Genomic DNA, 14996 nt, shown 5'->3' on the forward strand with positions numbered 1-14996 from the left:
GAACAACACTAGGCACCCATGACGCCCGAATCAACCCGGCTGGGCCCCTTCTGGCGGTCGAGGCTGCCTCCCCAGCCCGGCCCCAGCCACGTTATTCCCCGCCCACCCCCATCCCCCGCCCGCCTCCCGCTCGCCTGAGCTCTGGGCCTCCCGTGACACGGCCGGCCGGCCTGCTCGCTCGCCCTCCTTCCCTCACCGGGTCCTCAATGGCGCCGTCCCCCGGGTCACCCTCGACCAGTCCCGGCTCCTCCTCCTCCTCCTGGCTGCCGGGGGCTCCCGAGCCAGGCCCAGGGCCCGGAGCTCCCGGGGGGGCACGGGGCCGGGGCGGCTCCTCTTCGGGCTCGGGCTCCGGCTCGGGCTCCAGCAGCAACTCCTCAGGCTCCAGTTCCTCAGACTCCAAGCCGTTCCCGTAGTCCCCTGCGCCCCCCGGGGCCCCCTCCCCGGCCTCCCCACCGGCCCCGGGCACAAGATGGCGCCGCCGCCCCGGCCCGGAGCCCCGACCGCCCGCAGCCCCCGCTGCTGCTGCCGCCGCCGCCGCCGCCGCCATCGCCGCTCAGACTGGGGCCAGCCGCCCAGCGATTGGAGAGCTGCGCCGGCCACGCCGAGGATTCATTAGTCAAGCAGCCTGCCCGTCACCACGAGCTAGGACTCCATTGGGGAATATTACTAGGCAATCAAATAAGACCCCATCCCTAAGGCGGGGGATTGCGCCATATCCTTAAATCCCGGTAGGAGAAATCGGTCTGTCAATCAACACTCGTCCCACCTCCTCTCAAGTCCTTAGGTAACAATACCGCCTAGCTGTGACGACATTCCTGCTTCTCCCCCGCCTAAGGGCGGGTCCGCGAAGTATGACGGTCGGTGATTGGCCGCTGGCAAGGCGAGTGGAAAGGACCAATCTTCCGATCGCTTCGCCGAAGTGGCCCAGCCTCAGATGCCGATTGGCTCGCGAGATTCGAAGGGCTGACACCCGTTTCGTGACAGGTGAACCTTGCCCCCGAACGGACTGCCGGGATCCCAGTGAAAGCCGAGGTCACATGACTGGTCTTTAGGAGGCGGCCATCTTGATGCTGCTGGTTGCCAACTAGTGAGTTCTTGGAAGGCAGAGTCCGGAAATACTGCGGCGGTTTCTGGAAACTGGTCTTCTACCAGGAATGCACCAGTAGATGGGATGTTGCTGGAAATGGAGGGTTCTGAATGGCACTCTCTGGGAAGGAGCTTATCTTTCCCACCCAGGTTACTGGCACCACCATCCACCAGGTCTCCCCAAACCAGAAAGCAGGGAGGTATCCTCACTCCAGTACTAGTCATGAGCCGTGTATGTGCTGTCTTCCTGCACAGGCATACTTTCCAAGCATTCCGCTTATGCCCCAGTTTCATTTTTTCTTTTGCTTGGACTGTTTGCTGCAGCCGCTTAATGGGTCAGCTTCCAGTGGGTCACCACTCCAATCCACACTGGCCAGGTTAACTCTCAGAACTCCTTACTGAGGTCTTGGAGACCTCCAGACCAGGCTACTAAGTGAATGTTGTTTCCACACTCTTCATTCCAGTGGGTGTATCTGCACCCAGGTCTGTGCCTCTGTACATGCAGTCCTTCTTCAGCCAGACCACTGCAAACCCTATCATCACCTCCTCTGTGAAGCCTTCCACTAACTGGCCTCCCCTCTTCTCCCATGACAAGCGGGCCTACCTCCACTGTGCACTTAATCATTTTGTGCTTCCTTTCCTAACTAGAGCTTGTGAGAGCTTGGAGATGAGAGGCTGGATTCTATCTACATTTGCATCTCCACCGTGGAGCAATATGCCTAGCACATAGTAAGTATCCAAATAAATGTTTGTTGACCAAAGGATACATAGACTGGGGATCTGGGTGCCACCCTTCATCTACAGCGCTTTCCCAGACCCTCCTTCAGACCCCAGAGGAATTCCACCTCATCGTTGCACTCTGAGGTACCAATGAGACCTAGCCCTGGAAAGCAGGGTTGCCATAGTTTAGTGGTGATCCTACACATTTATTAAAAAGGAAGGAACGGCAGTGCTAAGTTTGCAAGAGGGATAGCTGCAGCCAGACCAAGCTATGGTTTGAGAGCCAGATTCACATGAGCCCAACCAAATAGTTACTCAAACAACCTGGAGAGGATGTACATGACTTGGTAGAGGGATTTGAACAAGAGGAGATTCCTACTAGCAAACCAAAAGTCAAAAGCTTCACAGTATACCCCACTCTTCCCCTCACCCTCATTTTTTCACACAAATCCTTACCTCAGGAACAGGAGAACTTGGAGCAGAGTCACAGTTGCTTAAAATTTCACTGAAAATTACTTCATCAGCCATCTCAGCTTCAGCGGTCTGGGAGAACTAAGTTGAGCACCGCAGACAAGCTCTAAAAGATTGTGAGTTTGCTGGAAGAAAAATCTTTTCTACTGATTTTAACCAAATCAAGACTTGGATGTTTATTGATACCTAATTTAAACTAAGAAAGCCAGTTAAGGGAAATGTGATTTTTAAAATAATGCCTTTGAACCACAGTTTTGTTGAGCACTGGATTTTGTAACAGGGAGCATCCTAGACTCCTTCTTATGTTATCTCATTGAACTCTCATAACATTATGAAGCAAATAGTCCCCAAACCATAACCTTTTTTAGGGATGAGGAAAGAATGAAGTAACTCCCCCAAGTCATAACTAATTAGAAGTGAGCAGGGAATCCAAAACCAGATTTCAAAGCTCAGATCAAAATTTCTGTAAGGTCTGTTTTAATACACAAAGATAACATTACATACAATGCTGAAGCTGGAAAAAGACTAAATTCCAATAAGAGATAAATGTTTAGGCAAACTATAATTACATCACAAGATTATTATGCACCTATTTTTATTTTTTTATGCGCCTATTTCTTTTACAAAAAGGTTTACATGTAGTGTGTGATAACTTATAAAAATAATTTTTGTTAGGCCAAAGAAGTAGGATGTAAAATTGTATATAAAGTATGATTAAAATTATGTATATCTGATTTTTTAAAAAAACAACTTGGGCATTGGAGGAAAAAAAGGAATAAGAACCAATCTGTTCTTTGGCAATATGCAACAAAAGTTTTTAAAATGTTGGAGATTCTTAACACAGTAATTGTATTTCTTATAATCTGTTCTAAAGAAATAATCTAAAACCTAGGTAAACATCTGAGAATAAAGGTGTTCATCAAAGTGAAAAAAAATGTAAACAACTTGATTGTCCAAGTGGGCACTTTTCAGGAAAATTGTTATACACACATATATGTAATTTTATATAGTCATTATGTCTTCAAAACATTTTTAATGACAAGGAAAATGCTTGCAATATAATGGTAAGCAGAATTGCAATGTACAAAATTGTATATACAAAAAAATTGTATATACAGTATGATCATAAAATATAAGCACAGACAACTGATGGAAAAGAAATATACCAAAATGTTAATAGTGATTCTCTCTGGGTAGTAGGCTTATTATGATTGATCTTCTTTATAATTTTCTGTGTTCTATGATTTTTCCCACAATATTGTATATTATTTTTATTTAAAATTAAAAAAAACACTTGGGCGTTGGAGAGTGCCCAGCTTCCAAACTTACTCTAATAAGCATGATTACTTTTACAAACACATTTTAAAAAGATATTTGAATGGTGATCTGTAATATAGTTCCCTATTAGACTGAAAGTGTAAAAGGCAGGGACACCTTCTTAATTATATTTGTATTGCCATTGGCTATCACTGTGTGCTCAATAAATGTTAACTGAATGAATGATCTTCCGTAATAAATTTATATCCTGCCTGTTGCTGATGCATAGACAACATCAAAGAGATAAGTTTTCCTCTGAGAATGAATTTTTTTTTAATTGGTATGTAATGATGTAAGATTCACCCATTATAAGTATACTTTTCCTTCAGTAATAACCTATCAATAGAGGGCCATGGAGTTTCGGAAAAACTGAAACTCAGTGATGTTTTGCCCTAGAAGAAGGAAAAGTGTGTTAACAAAAGTGAATGATCTGTTGAGTTGAGAAAAGGAGAATTAAATCAGTAAAAATGGATGAGGGCATGTCCAGTTCTGTCCAGAAGGGAAAAGTTTTCTCACTAAACATATAAATACCTTGCTTCCTAGTAGTTTCATCCCCATTTTTAACTCCTGCTTTGAAAATTTTACCTTTACTGGCTGCAATAATTCCCTCTAATCTAGAAGTACATTGTTTACTATGGTAGCCGCTCGTCACACGTGGCTACTGAGCCCTTGAAATGTGAATGGTGCTGAATTGAGATGCGCTGGAAGTGTCAGATATACACTGAATTTCAAAGACTCAGGATGAAAAAGATACTTATGTAAAATAACTTAATAATTGTTCAGTATTAATTACAGATTGAAATTATAGTAGTCTTTATATACTAGGTTTAAAAAAATACTATTAAAATTAGTTTTACCTGTTTCTTTTTGGTTTTTTTAATGAGGCTACTAAAAAACGTAAAACTACATATGTGGCTTGCATTATTTTTCTTTTTTTTTTTTTTGACTTTTTAAAAATTTTGATTGGAGTATAGTTGCTTTACATGACTTGCACTATATTTCTATTGGACAATGTTGACACAGAACCTTGGAGCCTTGATCATTTACTTACCTCTGTTTTGGAGCCAACTCCAATTACTTTCTAATGCAAAGTCTGGCCCGACCTACCTTAACTCCCTAGGTCCAACCTTGCATGGAAGTGGGGTGGCCATTTAAGTGAGAAGGAGCCTCTCTTGGGCTGCTTAATTTCCATTCTGCTTGGTTAACTTTTAGAAGACTCTGTACCTGAAAAACTTCTTTTTTATATGTTCCTTATAAAAAAATCCTAAAATACTGATAGCAAAAAGAAAAACTAAAATCACCCATAAAATCCACCACCCAGAGATAATCACTAATGATATTTTGGCATATACCCTTCCTGAAACTTTCAATACACAAATACATATAGAGGTATATATATGTGTGCGTATATACATATTTTTTTTAGCAAAATGGGCTCATACCATATATTGTTTTCTAATCTATTTTTTTTACCTAATAAGATAACAGAAATATTTTTCCATGTCAATAAAAATATTTTTCCAATTTCATTTTTCATGACTTTAGTCAGAAGTTACCTTAGAAATGAGGCCTTCCCCACTCACTCTATTTAACATTGAAACCTATACATACACCTTCCCATCCTACCCTAATGAATTATTTTTCTCCATAACATTTGGCACCTAACATGAAATGTTATGTTAATGAACGTCTTGAAATTTATTTATGTAGGTAGGTAGTTATTTAGCTTTTGTTTGTTTCCATTACTAGAATGAAAGTAACATGAAAGCAGAAATTTGTGCCTGTTTGTTCACTTCTCTACCTCAGTGCCTAGAATTGTCCTCAGCACACCTAAGATGCTTGAATATTTGCTGAATGAATGAATGACTGAATGAATAAAAAACTAGATAGCATTCCATTATATTATGTTTTCTGGTTGATTTTTAAAATATTGTTAATTTATTTGTATCTCACCGGTATCCACATTTAAGGCAGCTTTTAAAGTTTTCAAAGGATCTGCTCTCAACTAAAAACACAGAATATTTATAATCCATCTATTTGCTAGAAAGTGTAACTAAATGTTGCCCAATTTTTATCAAAAGTATCATTTGGAGAAATAACATTCACAGAGAACTGTCTGAAGAATAAACAATCCATCTGTCCATTTAGATAGTCTGAAATTTAGCCCTATTTTAAACTATGGCATCATAGAGCATATTTGAGCTAAACTGTGACGATCCTGATAGAACAAGCTTAGGACCTGCTGAATCCCCATTTGGTGTTTCTGCAAGAAACGGTAGTGTAAAACTCAACATCATATTTGCTGTCAGGTGTTATAGAGGGTGGTGTCCACTATATCATTCAGTGTCTTCTCAGAAGAGCCACAAAACTTTTTGCCTACCTTGAGGAACTGAAAGGTTTTACAAATCCTAGGAGGGATGTGAATCTCATCGTGTTTTCCAATTTTCTTTAGCTGCCAAGAAGCTCAGAGTTGAATTCATAGCCTACCTTTAGTATTTGGGAATACTGCTTATAGAATCCTTTTCTGTGTTCGTTTTCCTTTTTGCTGTCATTTTATTATAATATTTCAATTTTCCCTTTACCCTTACTTTAAAAATCTATATTTTCCTATTGTTTTGTCTTTCATGTATTATAGTAAGATGCTGCAAATGCTTTTTGGAATTAGGCAAACTATAAACCAGTCAAACTACAGTAGGGATAAATACACTAGCTGTCATAGCTTAATGATATTAACTATTAAGAGCATCTAATTCCCTTTTCCCTAGAGCCATGTTCACCAAGCCACTCTCTGATTTTAACATGGCTTGTCCCGTAGATTTTTCTATATAGAGAGAATAGAAATACAACACTGGATTCCTCTAAGCAGTGTATTTCTCACTACAATTTAACACATAAACCCAAATACCATTATATTGCATTGGATTATAGAAAGACTAGAAACTCCCACTTGTGAATTAAAATTAAGATCACTACTCCTGTCAGACATGATTTTGATGTGGTCCTAGACTAGAAGTACAGAGGGATGGGCTGAACAATTCCTGTAGATCCCATCCAGTTTAGCAGTTTGCATTACAATGGCTGAAACCAAATGTCTCGGGAGCAGGAAAGTAAGCAAGGGCTCCATTTTTGCCAGACTTGTTTTAAGCCTGAAGTAGGCAGCAGGATATTGAGGAGAAATGCTCATTATCACATACTTCTGATTTAGCAGCTGAACCACAACAGGGGACTTGATTACATCATAAAGATTTTTGGTAGGTTTTGTTTGTTTTGTTTTGGGTTTTGTTGTGGCCATCCCAAAGTACCATATACACACACCCTCTCAATGCTTGGGTTGGCACAGATGGAGTTCTTGGCTTTGGGCATTTGGCTAGGATGGGGGGATGGGAGAACAACTCTGATTTTCTTTTTTCTTTTTTTTTTTGTCTGCATGGCGCAGCTTGTGGGATCTTAGTTCCCTGACCAGGGGTCGAAACCGGGCCCTCGGCAGTGAAAGCGCAGAGTCCTAACCACTAGACCGCTGGGGAATTCCCTCCATTTTTTTTTTTTTTAATTTTTTTATCTCAATACTTTCCCAAATCCCTATTAATCTAATTCTTGGCCTTAACAAGGTCATGATGAGATGCTTAGATCAAGAAATGTCCTGACCCCAGGCTATACAGTATAGAAGTCACAAACCCTGCTCAGTCCTTCTCATTAAACTTCTGGGTTTTATTTATTTTTTTTAATACGACCATTACATATTACACAAAAATAAAAGTCAAATGAACTTGGTATTTATAAATTATTAAATAAAAATACAGGAATATATATTTATATTTATAGAGCTTTTTCTTTTCTTCTAAACTAACCAAATCTGTTCTCCCGCCGCTTTATGATTTTAAAAAAGTAAAATAGTGTATGCCCTAGAATAAGTGGGGAGTGGGATTAATAAGTGCAGGACCTAGTTGCCCTACCTCTGCTCCTTCCTTGGCCTAAGCAAAGTCCCTATTTGTCCCTTTGGGCTCTGGAGAGCAAGAAACACCCTCTCCACCTATTTAATCTCTGAAAAATGGCAATAAGATTTATTTCCCTTATTTTAAAAAAAATGAAATGGATTTAAAAATTGGGAGCCATACTCAGCCTTCTTGGCCAAGAGCTAATCCCAAGGAACTATATGGCTCTAGAAGAGAGTCGCTAGTTTTCCCTGACAGAAGAGTCTCTGGGGTTTCCGTTCCCCCTCAAGCTCAGAAGGGCAGGACAGGTCAAAACTGCCCTCTGTGGTCCCATCCAAGCTATGCTTCCGGGAATCCAGACCAAGCCCTTTTACCCTTTCAGAAAACAGCCTCTCCTTCCACCCAGGTGTGAAGGCCTCAGAGCCGGGCTTTTTGGTAACCTGACCACAGCCCCTGCTACCTCTGTTTGCTAAAGGTCCCCAGGAAAGCTACCAGGGCTAGGCGTCCTGTGGTAGAGGGTAGGGGGAAGAGTCTGACCCAAACCTGGGGGAGCACAGGCTCCAATTTGGAGCTGACGGTCTTGTCAGTGGTTTTCCAACTTTGTTTTTCAGCAGCAAACCCCTTAATGCAAATAAAATCTTACCCTGAACCCCGATATGTAAGACAGCTACAGGGGAGCTGTTCTGTTTGAGGGCAAGTCACCTGGCCTGCTCAGTGCCCCCGCCTCATCTCCCCCAAGGACTCCTGAGGCAACCCTAGGAAACTTTGGGGCTCTGCCAAGCAGTTGGAAAACCACTGGCCTAGTTTGTCCTGAGCAAGTCAGAGACCCCCCCACCCCAACTGCCTGCCACAGACTGGCTCTGAGTGCCTGGTACCAGCATACTCACAACAGACCAAGTGGCCCATGCAGTCCACCACCTCCCCTATAAATACCGTTAACCGTTAAAAAGTGCAGCCCTCTCTCAAAAGCAAAAGTCTGAGCTAAACACCTGAGGCCAATTTTGGTCCCACATTCTTGTGAGTACAACTATGTTGCCACATTCTGGGACCAAGTGAAAATCTCCAAGAGTCAACCATGGTCTAGCTAAGCTGGTCAGTGCTCAGGATCAAGGGCAGGGTTCTAGAGCACTGTGTCAGAAGAAGTCAGCATTGGAGAGCAGCAATTTTAGCACCTAGGAAAGTGCAGCAGTGAGGTCTGGCTCAGGGCATACATCTGGAGTGAAATCATGTCTTTCTCAAAAGAAAAAGCTGTCATCTGAATCTGTTATAGAGGACAGGGAGCTCTAAAGTTAACATCCTCAGACTCTGAGGTACAGACAAGTAAAACCCATGCAAACAGCGTGGCTTCCAAGAAAATATCAATGTTTCTAGGTCCTGGGAGGTACTGTGGAACCCAGACACCTGGCCCTTAATAAAGCAGCACCAAAGCCCACCACATGGAATAGGCCAGTCACGGAGTACACGTCACCCTCACATTCATGGGGTTCAGAGCTGGAATGTTCCTCTCAAGACATCAACAGTCTCTCCGAGACACAGTGCAGGACCCAGACTGTATTCCAGATCTGCATTTACGTCCACACACTCAAAAGGAAAATTAGTAAGAGCCCCAATTTAGAGTTTAAGTTTGGGTACAAAAGGTCCCAGAGATAGGGAACACTTTAGGCACCAGTGTGCCCCAGTGGGAGAGGAGGGCAGCAGGCAGCTCCAGCTCCCGAAGCCTCCACCCCCGCAGGCTCCGCAGCCCTGCCTTTCTGTCAGAGCCCAGGAGGCAGCAGCAAGTGCGTGATGCACAAGGAAGGGGGACAATGAAGGAACAAGGCCAGCTACAGAAGTGCTCTTCTCTCCAAACCCCTGCTGACGACTTTCTGCAGAAAAGTTGCCAGAGCCCTCAGTCTGGATACAGTGTTTCTCTCCCTCAGCCTTGAGGCAGCAGGACAAGGGGAGAGGGGAGGGGACGTTGGGAGGAGGGACAGAGAGCTGCCCCTCGTTCTCACCACTGCAAGAGGGAATGTTTTCTCCTCGAGGAATCCCACTGCCACCAGATTAGACAAGCAGCCCAGCATGCACACGAGCACCCGTGCACATGCACACGCATGTCCCAGCAGCCCATGGTCACAGCCACCTCTCCCTATCCCCTGAGAACCCCAAGCTCCCATTCCAAAGGGATGTTCCTTCTGTGTTTGCCCCAAATCTCACTCACTCAAAGGAGACGCCAACCCCTTATGCAAGTCCACCTTCCTCGGGGCTGCAAATCAAGCTCTAGGTAGAGTTTCACGTGCCTACACCTATAGGCATGATCCCTCCCACCTCCCCCCAACCCTGGAATGAATCCATCTCCTGACTTTCCCAATACATTCCGCAATAGCTCCAGTTCACTCTTTCAACCGCCTGCCTGGCACACTCAGCTCTCTTGCACGCTACCTTGCCCCTTCCCATCCCCGTTCCATGCCCATCCTTTCCCCCACTTCTTCCAAGGGCATTCCTCTGCTCTGTTCCTGCTCTCCTGTCCCCCAGCCACACCTCGCCCCACCTGGCCCTGGACTTTCTCACTTGCTAGCAAAAAAGGCCCCTACAGTTACCAGGGCCCCCAGTGCCACGGCCCCCGTCAGCACTGTCCTCACTGAGGCCCAGTTCCCCTCCCGCAGACGCCGCGCCTCCTCCAGGGCCCCGTCCCCGTATAGAGCTGTGAACTCCGCCTGTGGGAGAGAAGGGAAGTAGGAGAGAAAGAAGGAGAAAGGGATATCAGGAGAGGAAAGAGTGGAGAAAAGAGGAGAGGGAGAGTTCCAGTTCCATCCACTGCAAGCACTACCCCACCCCCAGCTCCTCTCTGGCCCAAGCTCCTGGCCGCCAGCCCCTCTGATGCCCCCTGAGCGCCTGGCTCATTTGCCCTTCTCTACGTCAACTGAATCCCATCCTTTCCCTGGTCAAAAATTCTGCTCAGAACTGGCATCCTTTGCCAAGGCTTGCCTTGACCACCACCCATCCCTGATCCCTGACACCCCCATGCCATGTACGCTGGTGTAAAAAATTCCCGATGGCTGGATGCCATTTCTCTGCAGGCACTACACTGTCTACTGTGTATTCTGTCCTCTGCTTTGGACCATGAGCCCACCCAGTGATGACTGCATGGCAGCCCTGGAGTGCAGAGTCCAGTGATACCCATAGTGAGGGCGTCTGATTCCACCCAAACAGGGAGACTCAGCCCCCGCACCTCCTTCCCAGCACAGCCGCCCCCAGCTCCAGCCAGAGCCCCCATCTTCCCCCTGGAGACCAGCTTTTCAGAGGGATGTTCAGGGCAGCAATGGAGAAGTTTCTTACCCAGCCCCCGCTGCTGTGGATCCAGTCGGCCAGCCGCGTCTCCAGGTAGGCCACCATCCACTCCTGCACTTGTCCCACAAGTGGCTCCATCTCCTTGTTGACACTCTCAGCACACAGCGCGGCTCCAAAGACAAAGAAAGCCACAAGGCGGCCCCAGTTGGGCCCCCCTTGGAAGAGTTCATCAGAGACCTGGGTGAAGCGTTGCTGGGCCGAGCCCGGGGTCACATGCAGCTGAGCTGCCAGATCCGAGAAGGTGCGCCGGAAGCGGGTCTCGAACTCATCTCCAGCTGCCCGCATGGCTTGGTGCAGCGGGTCAGCTGCCGGGCCCTCCCCGGGGCCAGCTCCACAAACATAACCCTTCTGCCTCAGCTTATAGCCTACAAAGTCTGCCACTAGAGCCCGTGTGTCTGGGGCCGAGGCTGGGGTCGCCATCCGGGCAGCTGCAGGAGTCAAACACAAAAGACTGGCATGAATATATGGTCAGAGACCCAGAAGGAGGCATTTCAGGTTTGGCCAGCCCATGAGACAGGGAGGGAGGTGAGGGGAAATCTCAGAAACCACTGGGCCGGGACGAGTAAGAACAAGGAGATTAGGCCATGGTGAGGGGCCAGGGCATGAGGGGCCGGCCCTCAAATTCATAATATGCCAAATTAAATGTAAAACAAGTAAATTTCACCTAAAATACTTTAGATTCTTTTCATAACAAGACAACAGCAGCTCTATGACACCTCTATACCTCCCCCACCAACCCCGCCACAGTACACACCTTTTTGGCTAGAGGAAGGGGCTTAGGACCTCCCCAGAGGCAAGATGTGAAGATGCTGGCAGAGGCACAAGATGGGCGAGGAGACAGGGGCTGAAGGGAAAGGGGGAGAAGCAAAGGGTTGCCCGGGACAGAGAAGGAAGGGGACACTCACCCAGCCTGGATGGCAGCTCTTAGGACCCAGCGCTGGTGGCAAGGAGCCCCCAGCTGGGGCCTTTCATCCTCCTGCCCAGCGTGGAGCCCTGGGAAGGGGAGGGGGAGATCAGAGCTAGGTGGGGAAGACCAGGGATCAGGGTCTGGGCTGAGAAGGGCTGGGGTTGCAGCTCCCGGGACCAGGCCCCTGCCCCCAACGCTCTACCAGCTGTGTGGCCGAATCCATGTTTAATGACTGTCCTCCCGGGAAACCCAGGGCCAAGGGCTTCCTGCCGACACCATCTCTACTCCCGCTCCCCCCAGTGCAGCCCAAAGGCCCAGCTCCTCCCTCACCCCCACCCTCAGCCGGTCTCCAACCCCGCCTGCCTGCCAGGTTAGGGATCTCACGGGTCAGGCCGCTGCCAGGATCTGGCTGTTTCCTGGTGCAGGAGCTGGGAGGGAGGGAGAGAGGGAGGAAGGGAGGGAAGGAAGGAGGGAGGAGAAAGGGGGGGCGGGAGGGAGGGCCCGGCGCCGGGTGATGATGGGGCCCAGAGATGCGTCCAGAGAGAGGGGCGGGGCTGGGACGCAGGCTTGGGAAGGGCCACAACTCAGGAAGAGAGAGGGCCGCTGGAGGCCAGGAAGAGCAGGGCCAGGAGGACATGGAGAGCCGGACGGGGCTCCTGACCCTGGAGGCTACCCAGAGAAGCCGGCTGAGGCTCAGGAAACCTCAGAGCAAATTCAGCATTTCCAGAAGGTCTCTGATGTTCCATGCACTTGTTGAACTTTTCCAGCCCTGGAATGGGTGCCCAGAAAAGAGGAGCAGTTCCCATTCCGGTGGGAACTGCCTGCCAGGTGCCTCATCCTGTGGGACTAGCAGACGTGACACAGACACCAAACACTTCACTTCCTCTTTTCTCCAGGACCTTTAACCCAGTGGTCTCTACGTGAGCTGGGGCTTTAGCCAAGCATCAGGGAGTCAGGACTTGGATCGCAAGCAGTTTCTGCAGGTAACTTTATCTTCTTTTCTTTTTTTTTTGTAATTAGATTGGTTTCTTTTTTAGTTCTTTCTAGCCAACACGTGAACTTATTCTCCTTATGAAAAAGTCAAATAATATGGAAGTGTAGAGAAAGAAAATACAAGTCATCAATCCCCCTCCCTCTGCTCTTCCCCCAATTCCACCTCCCTTCCTGGAGGTTGCCAATGTCAAGGTTGATGTTTATCCTTTCAGATTACATATATATATGCAAATACATGAATGTCTACCATTTATACAAGGCAGTATGTTTACACAGGGTGTGAAGCCATCTGACTACAGCTGATCCACACGAGGGCACCCTCAGGCGCTCTGATTGGGGCCCACCAGCTCCTGCAGCTGGAACTTCCTTCAGCTCCATTTGGAGGGCTCTCCAACCAAAGGCCGAAAGAGGTAACCCAATTTTCCTTCCCTGCTGGTTCCCTTTGCTTCTACCTCCAGTCCAAGCCTTGGTATTCCCATCTGCCTCTATGGTAACTAGAGAAGAAAGGTCTTTTCTGTAAAGATGGTGATGACTAACACATTTTGAAGACTTATTAGGTACTAAGTGCTTTCTTTACACACTTGATATTTGATCTTCACACTAATCCTTATGTTGTGTTATCCTCATTCTATGGATGAGGAAAGTGAGGCTTGGAGAGGTTATGTAATTTGCCCAAAGCCACATACTGAGAAGATGGCCCTCAACCTAATTCTGATTTGAAAGTTTGTCTTAACTTTAACACTGTATTGTTTCAAGGTCCCTCTTTGCTTCAGGTAATCAATGCTGTTATCATGTCATTTACAGGGCCACTGAATCCACATCATTTGCAAACCCAAACTCAGTTCTCCCCAATATTCTGAACATACCGCCGATTCCACTCCTTTATGACTGTATCCTTTCAATCATCCCCATTTCTTCTTTGTCCTTGGGCTGATCATTCCAGCTGCCACCAGCAAGATTGCCTTCTTCTTCTTTTTCTTCTTTAATGTAATTTTATTTATTTATTTTTTTGGCTGCATCGTGTCTTAGTTGAGGAACACAGGATCTTTCCTTGTGGCGTGGGCTCTTCATTGCGGTGCACGGGCTTCTCTCTAGTTGTGGCGTGCGGGTTTTCTCTCTCTAGTTGTGGCGTGCGGGTTTTTTCTCTCTCTAGTTGTGCCGCGCGGCCTCCGGGGCACGTGGGCACGTGGGCTCTGTAGTTTGCGGCACGCGGGCTCTTTCACTGAGGTGTGTGAGCTCAGTAGTTGTGGTGCGCAGGCTCAATTGCCCCGCGGCAGGTGGGATCTTAGTTCCTCAACCAGGGATCGAACCCACGTCCCCTGCATTGGATGGCGGATTCTTTAGCACTGGACCACCAGGGAAGTCCCAAGTTTGCCTTCTTTCTTATAAAATAATCTAGCCTAGTCCTTCATTTGCAGTCCTGATTTCTTCTAAGAATTTACTTGAAATAAAAACACTTTTGTCACAGGATCCGAATAGATTTCTGTTTGCCCACCCATTTATTTATAAGCGTGGTGAGAGCAGGCACTGAATTTTATTCACTTTTATGTCCTCATAGCCTAATAGACCCTCAGTAAATGTTGACTGAAGAAATCACTCGATGCCTCTGGCCAGTTATTGAGTAGGCGCAGTCAGATGTTTGAAGATCACTGCAGTGGCTGTTTAAGAAACAAAGACTGCTGGAACAACACAAATTACACCAGGTCCAGAGCTGTGTACCTCAAGGATCTTCTCAGGCCAACACTACAGAGCCAAGGAATGGCAGCTCAAACTGTAGACAAGGCAACAGAGCTTTTCCCAGAAAACCTCGAGCCATTTAGGCTGACGTGGAACCTTACCTATTCTGTCAATAACATATTTTAGCAGAGCAAGGAAGACAGTTTTTAACTGCTTGACTGTAACACAAATTACTGTAGCATTATTTTATACCCTAAAATATGAAAAGAATGTGTCCATGGATTATATACGTATGTGTAAAATAAGAAAATAAAACTCAATATCACTTTAAAAATGAGTCCTGGCTAAACAGCATTGCTATGGTTAGTACTGGAATTAAAATGCAAGCAGGAATAAATTGTATAATAATAAGATAGCATATGTCTCACTATTTATTTCCAACTTAGTCACTTGTGATTTTACGGTTAAACACTCCTGTTGCTTTAAATTTAGAGATTCCATTTCCACTCTAAGATTCCCCGTTTCAATGCTCTGAGAATGTTAACTATTACCATGAAATGTTT

At 46.3% G+C, this 14996-nt stretch overlaps 1 protein-coding gene and 1 long non-coding RNA gene across 7 annotated transcripts in view; one reads left to right on the forward strand and one right to left on the reverse strand.

Annotated features, from left to right (window-relative positions):
• PABPN1 (poly(A) binding protein nuclear 1) overlaps window positions 1–12223 on the reverse strand; it is a 34268-nt gene extending 22045 nt beyond the window's left edge. For 2 of the 6 annotated variants that reach the window (XM_060145453.1, XM_060145443.1), the window contains exon 1: window positions 197–562. In XM_060145453.1, the coding sequence (XP_060001436.1) occupies window positions 197–547 (351 nt within the window). In that variant the 5' untranslated portion in view covers window positions 548–562. Of the gene's footprint in view, window positions 1–196; window positions 10223–10844; window positions 11285–11610; window positions 11701–11761; window positions 11850–11965; window positions 11985–12126 lie in introns of those variants that run through there. The other 4 variants (XM_060145461.1, XM_060145489.1, XM_060145470.1 and 1 more) reach the window with 4 other exon arrangements.
• A 118-nt stretch (window positions 12224–12341) lies between these two features.
• Window positions 12342–14818, forward strand: LOC132517766 (uncharacterized). The gene is made up of 4 exons (XR_009539817.1): window positions 12342–12493; window positions 12660–12746; window positions 13033–13166; window positions 14315–14818. It is a non-coding gene; the product is annotated as an uncharacterized LOC132517766 (long non-coding RNA).
• Window positions 14819–14996: the final 178 nt, after the last annotated feature.

The sequence above is a fragment of the Lagenorhynchus albirostris genome, chromosome 1 (assembly GCF_949774975.1).
Source record: "Lagenorhynchus albirostris chromosome 1, mLagAlb1.1, whole genome shotgun sequence".
In the NCBI taxonomy this organism is placed as follows: Eukaryota; Metazoa; Chordata; class Mammalia; order Artiodactyla; family Delphinidae; genus Lagenorhynchus; species Lagenorhynchus albirostris.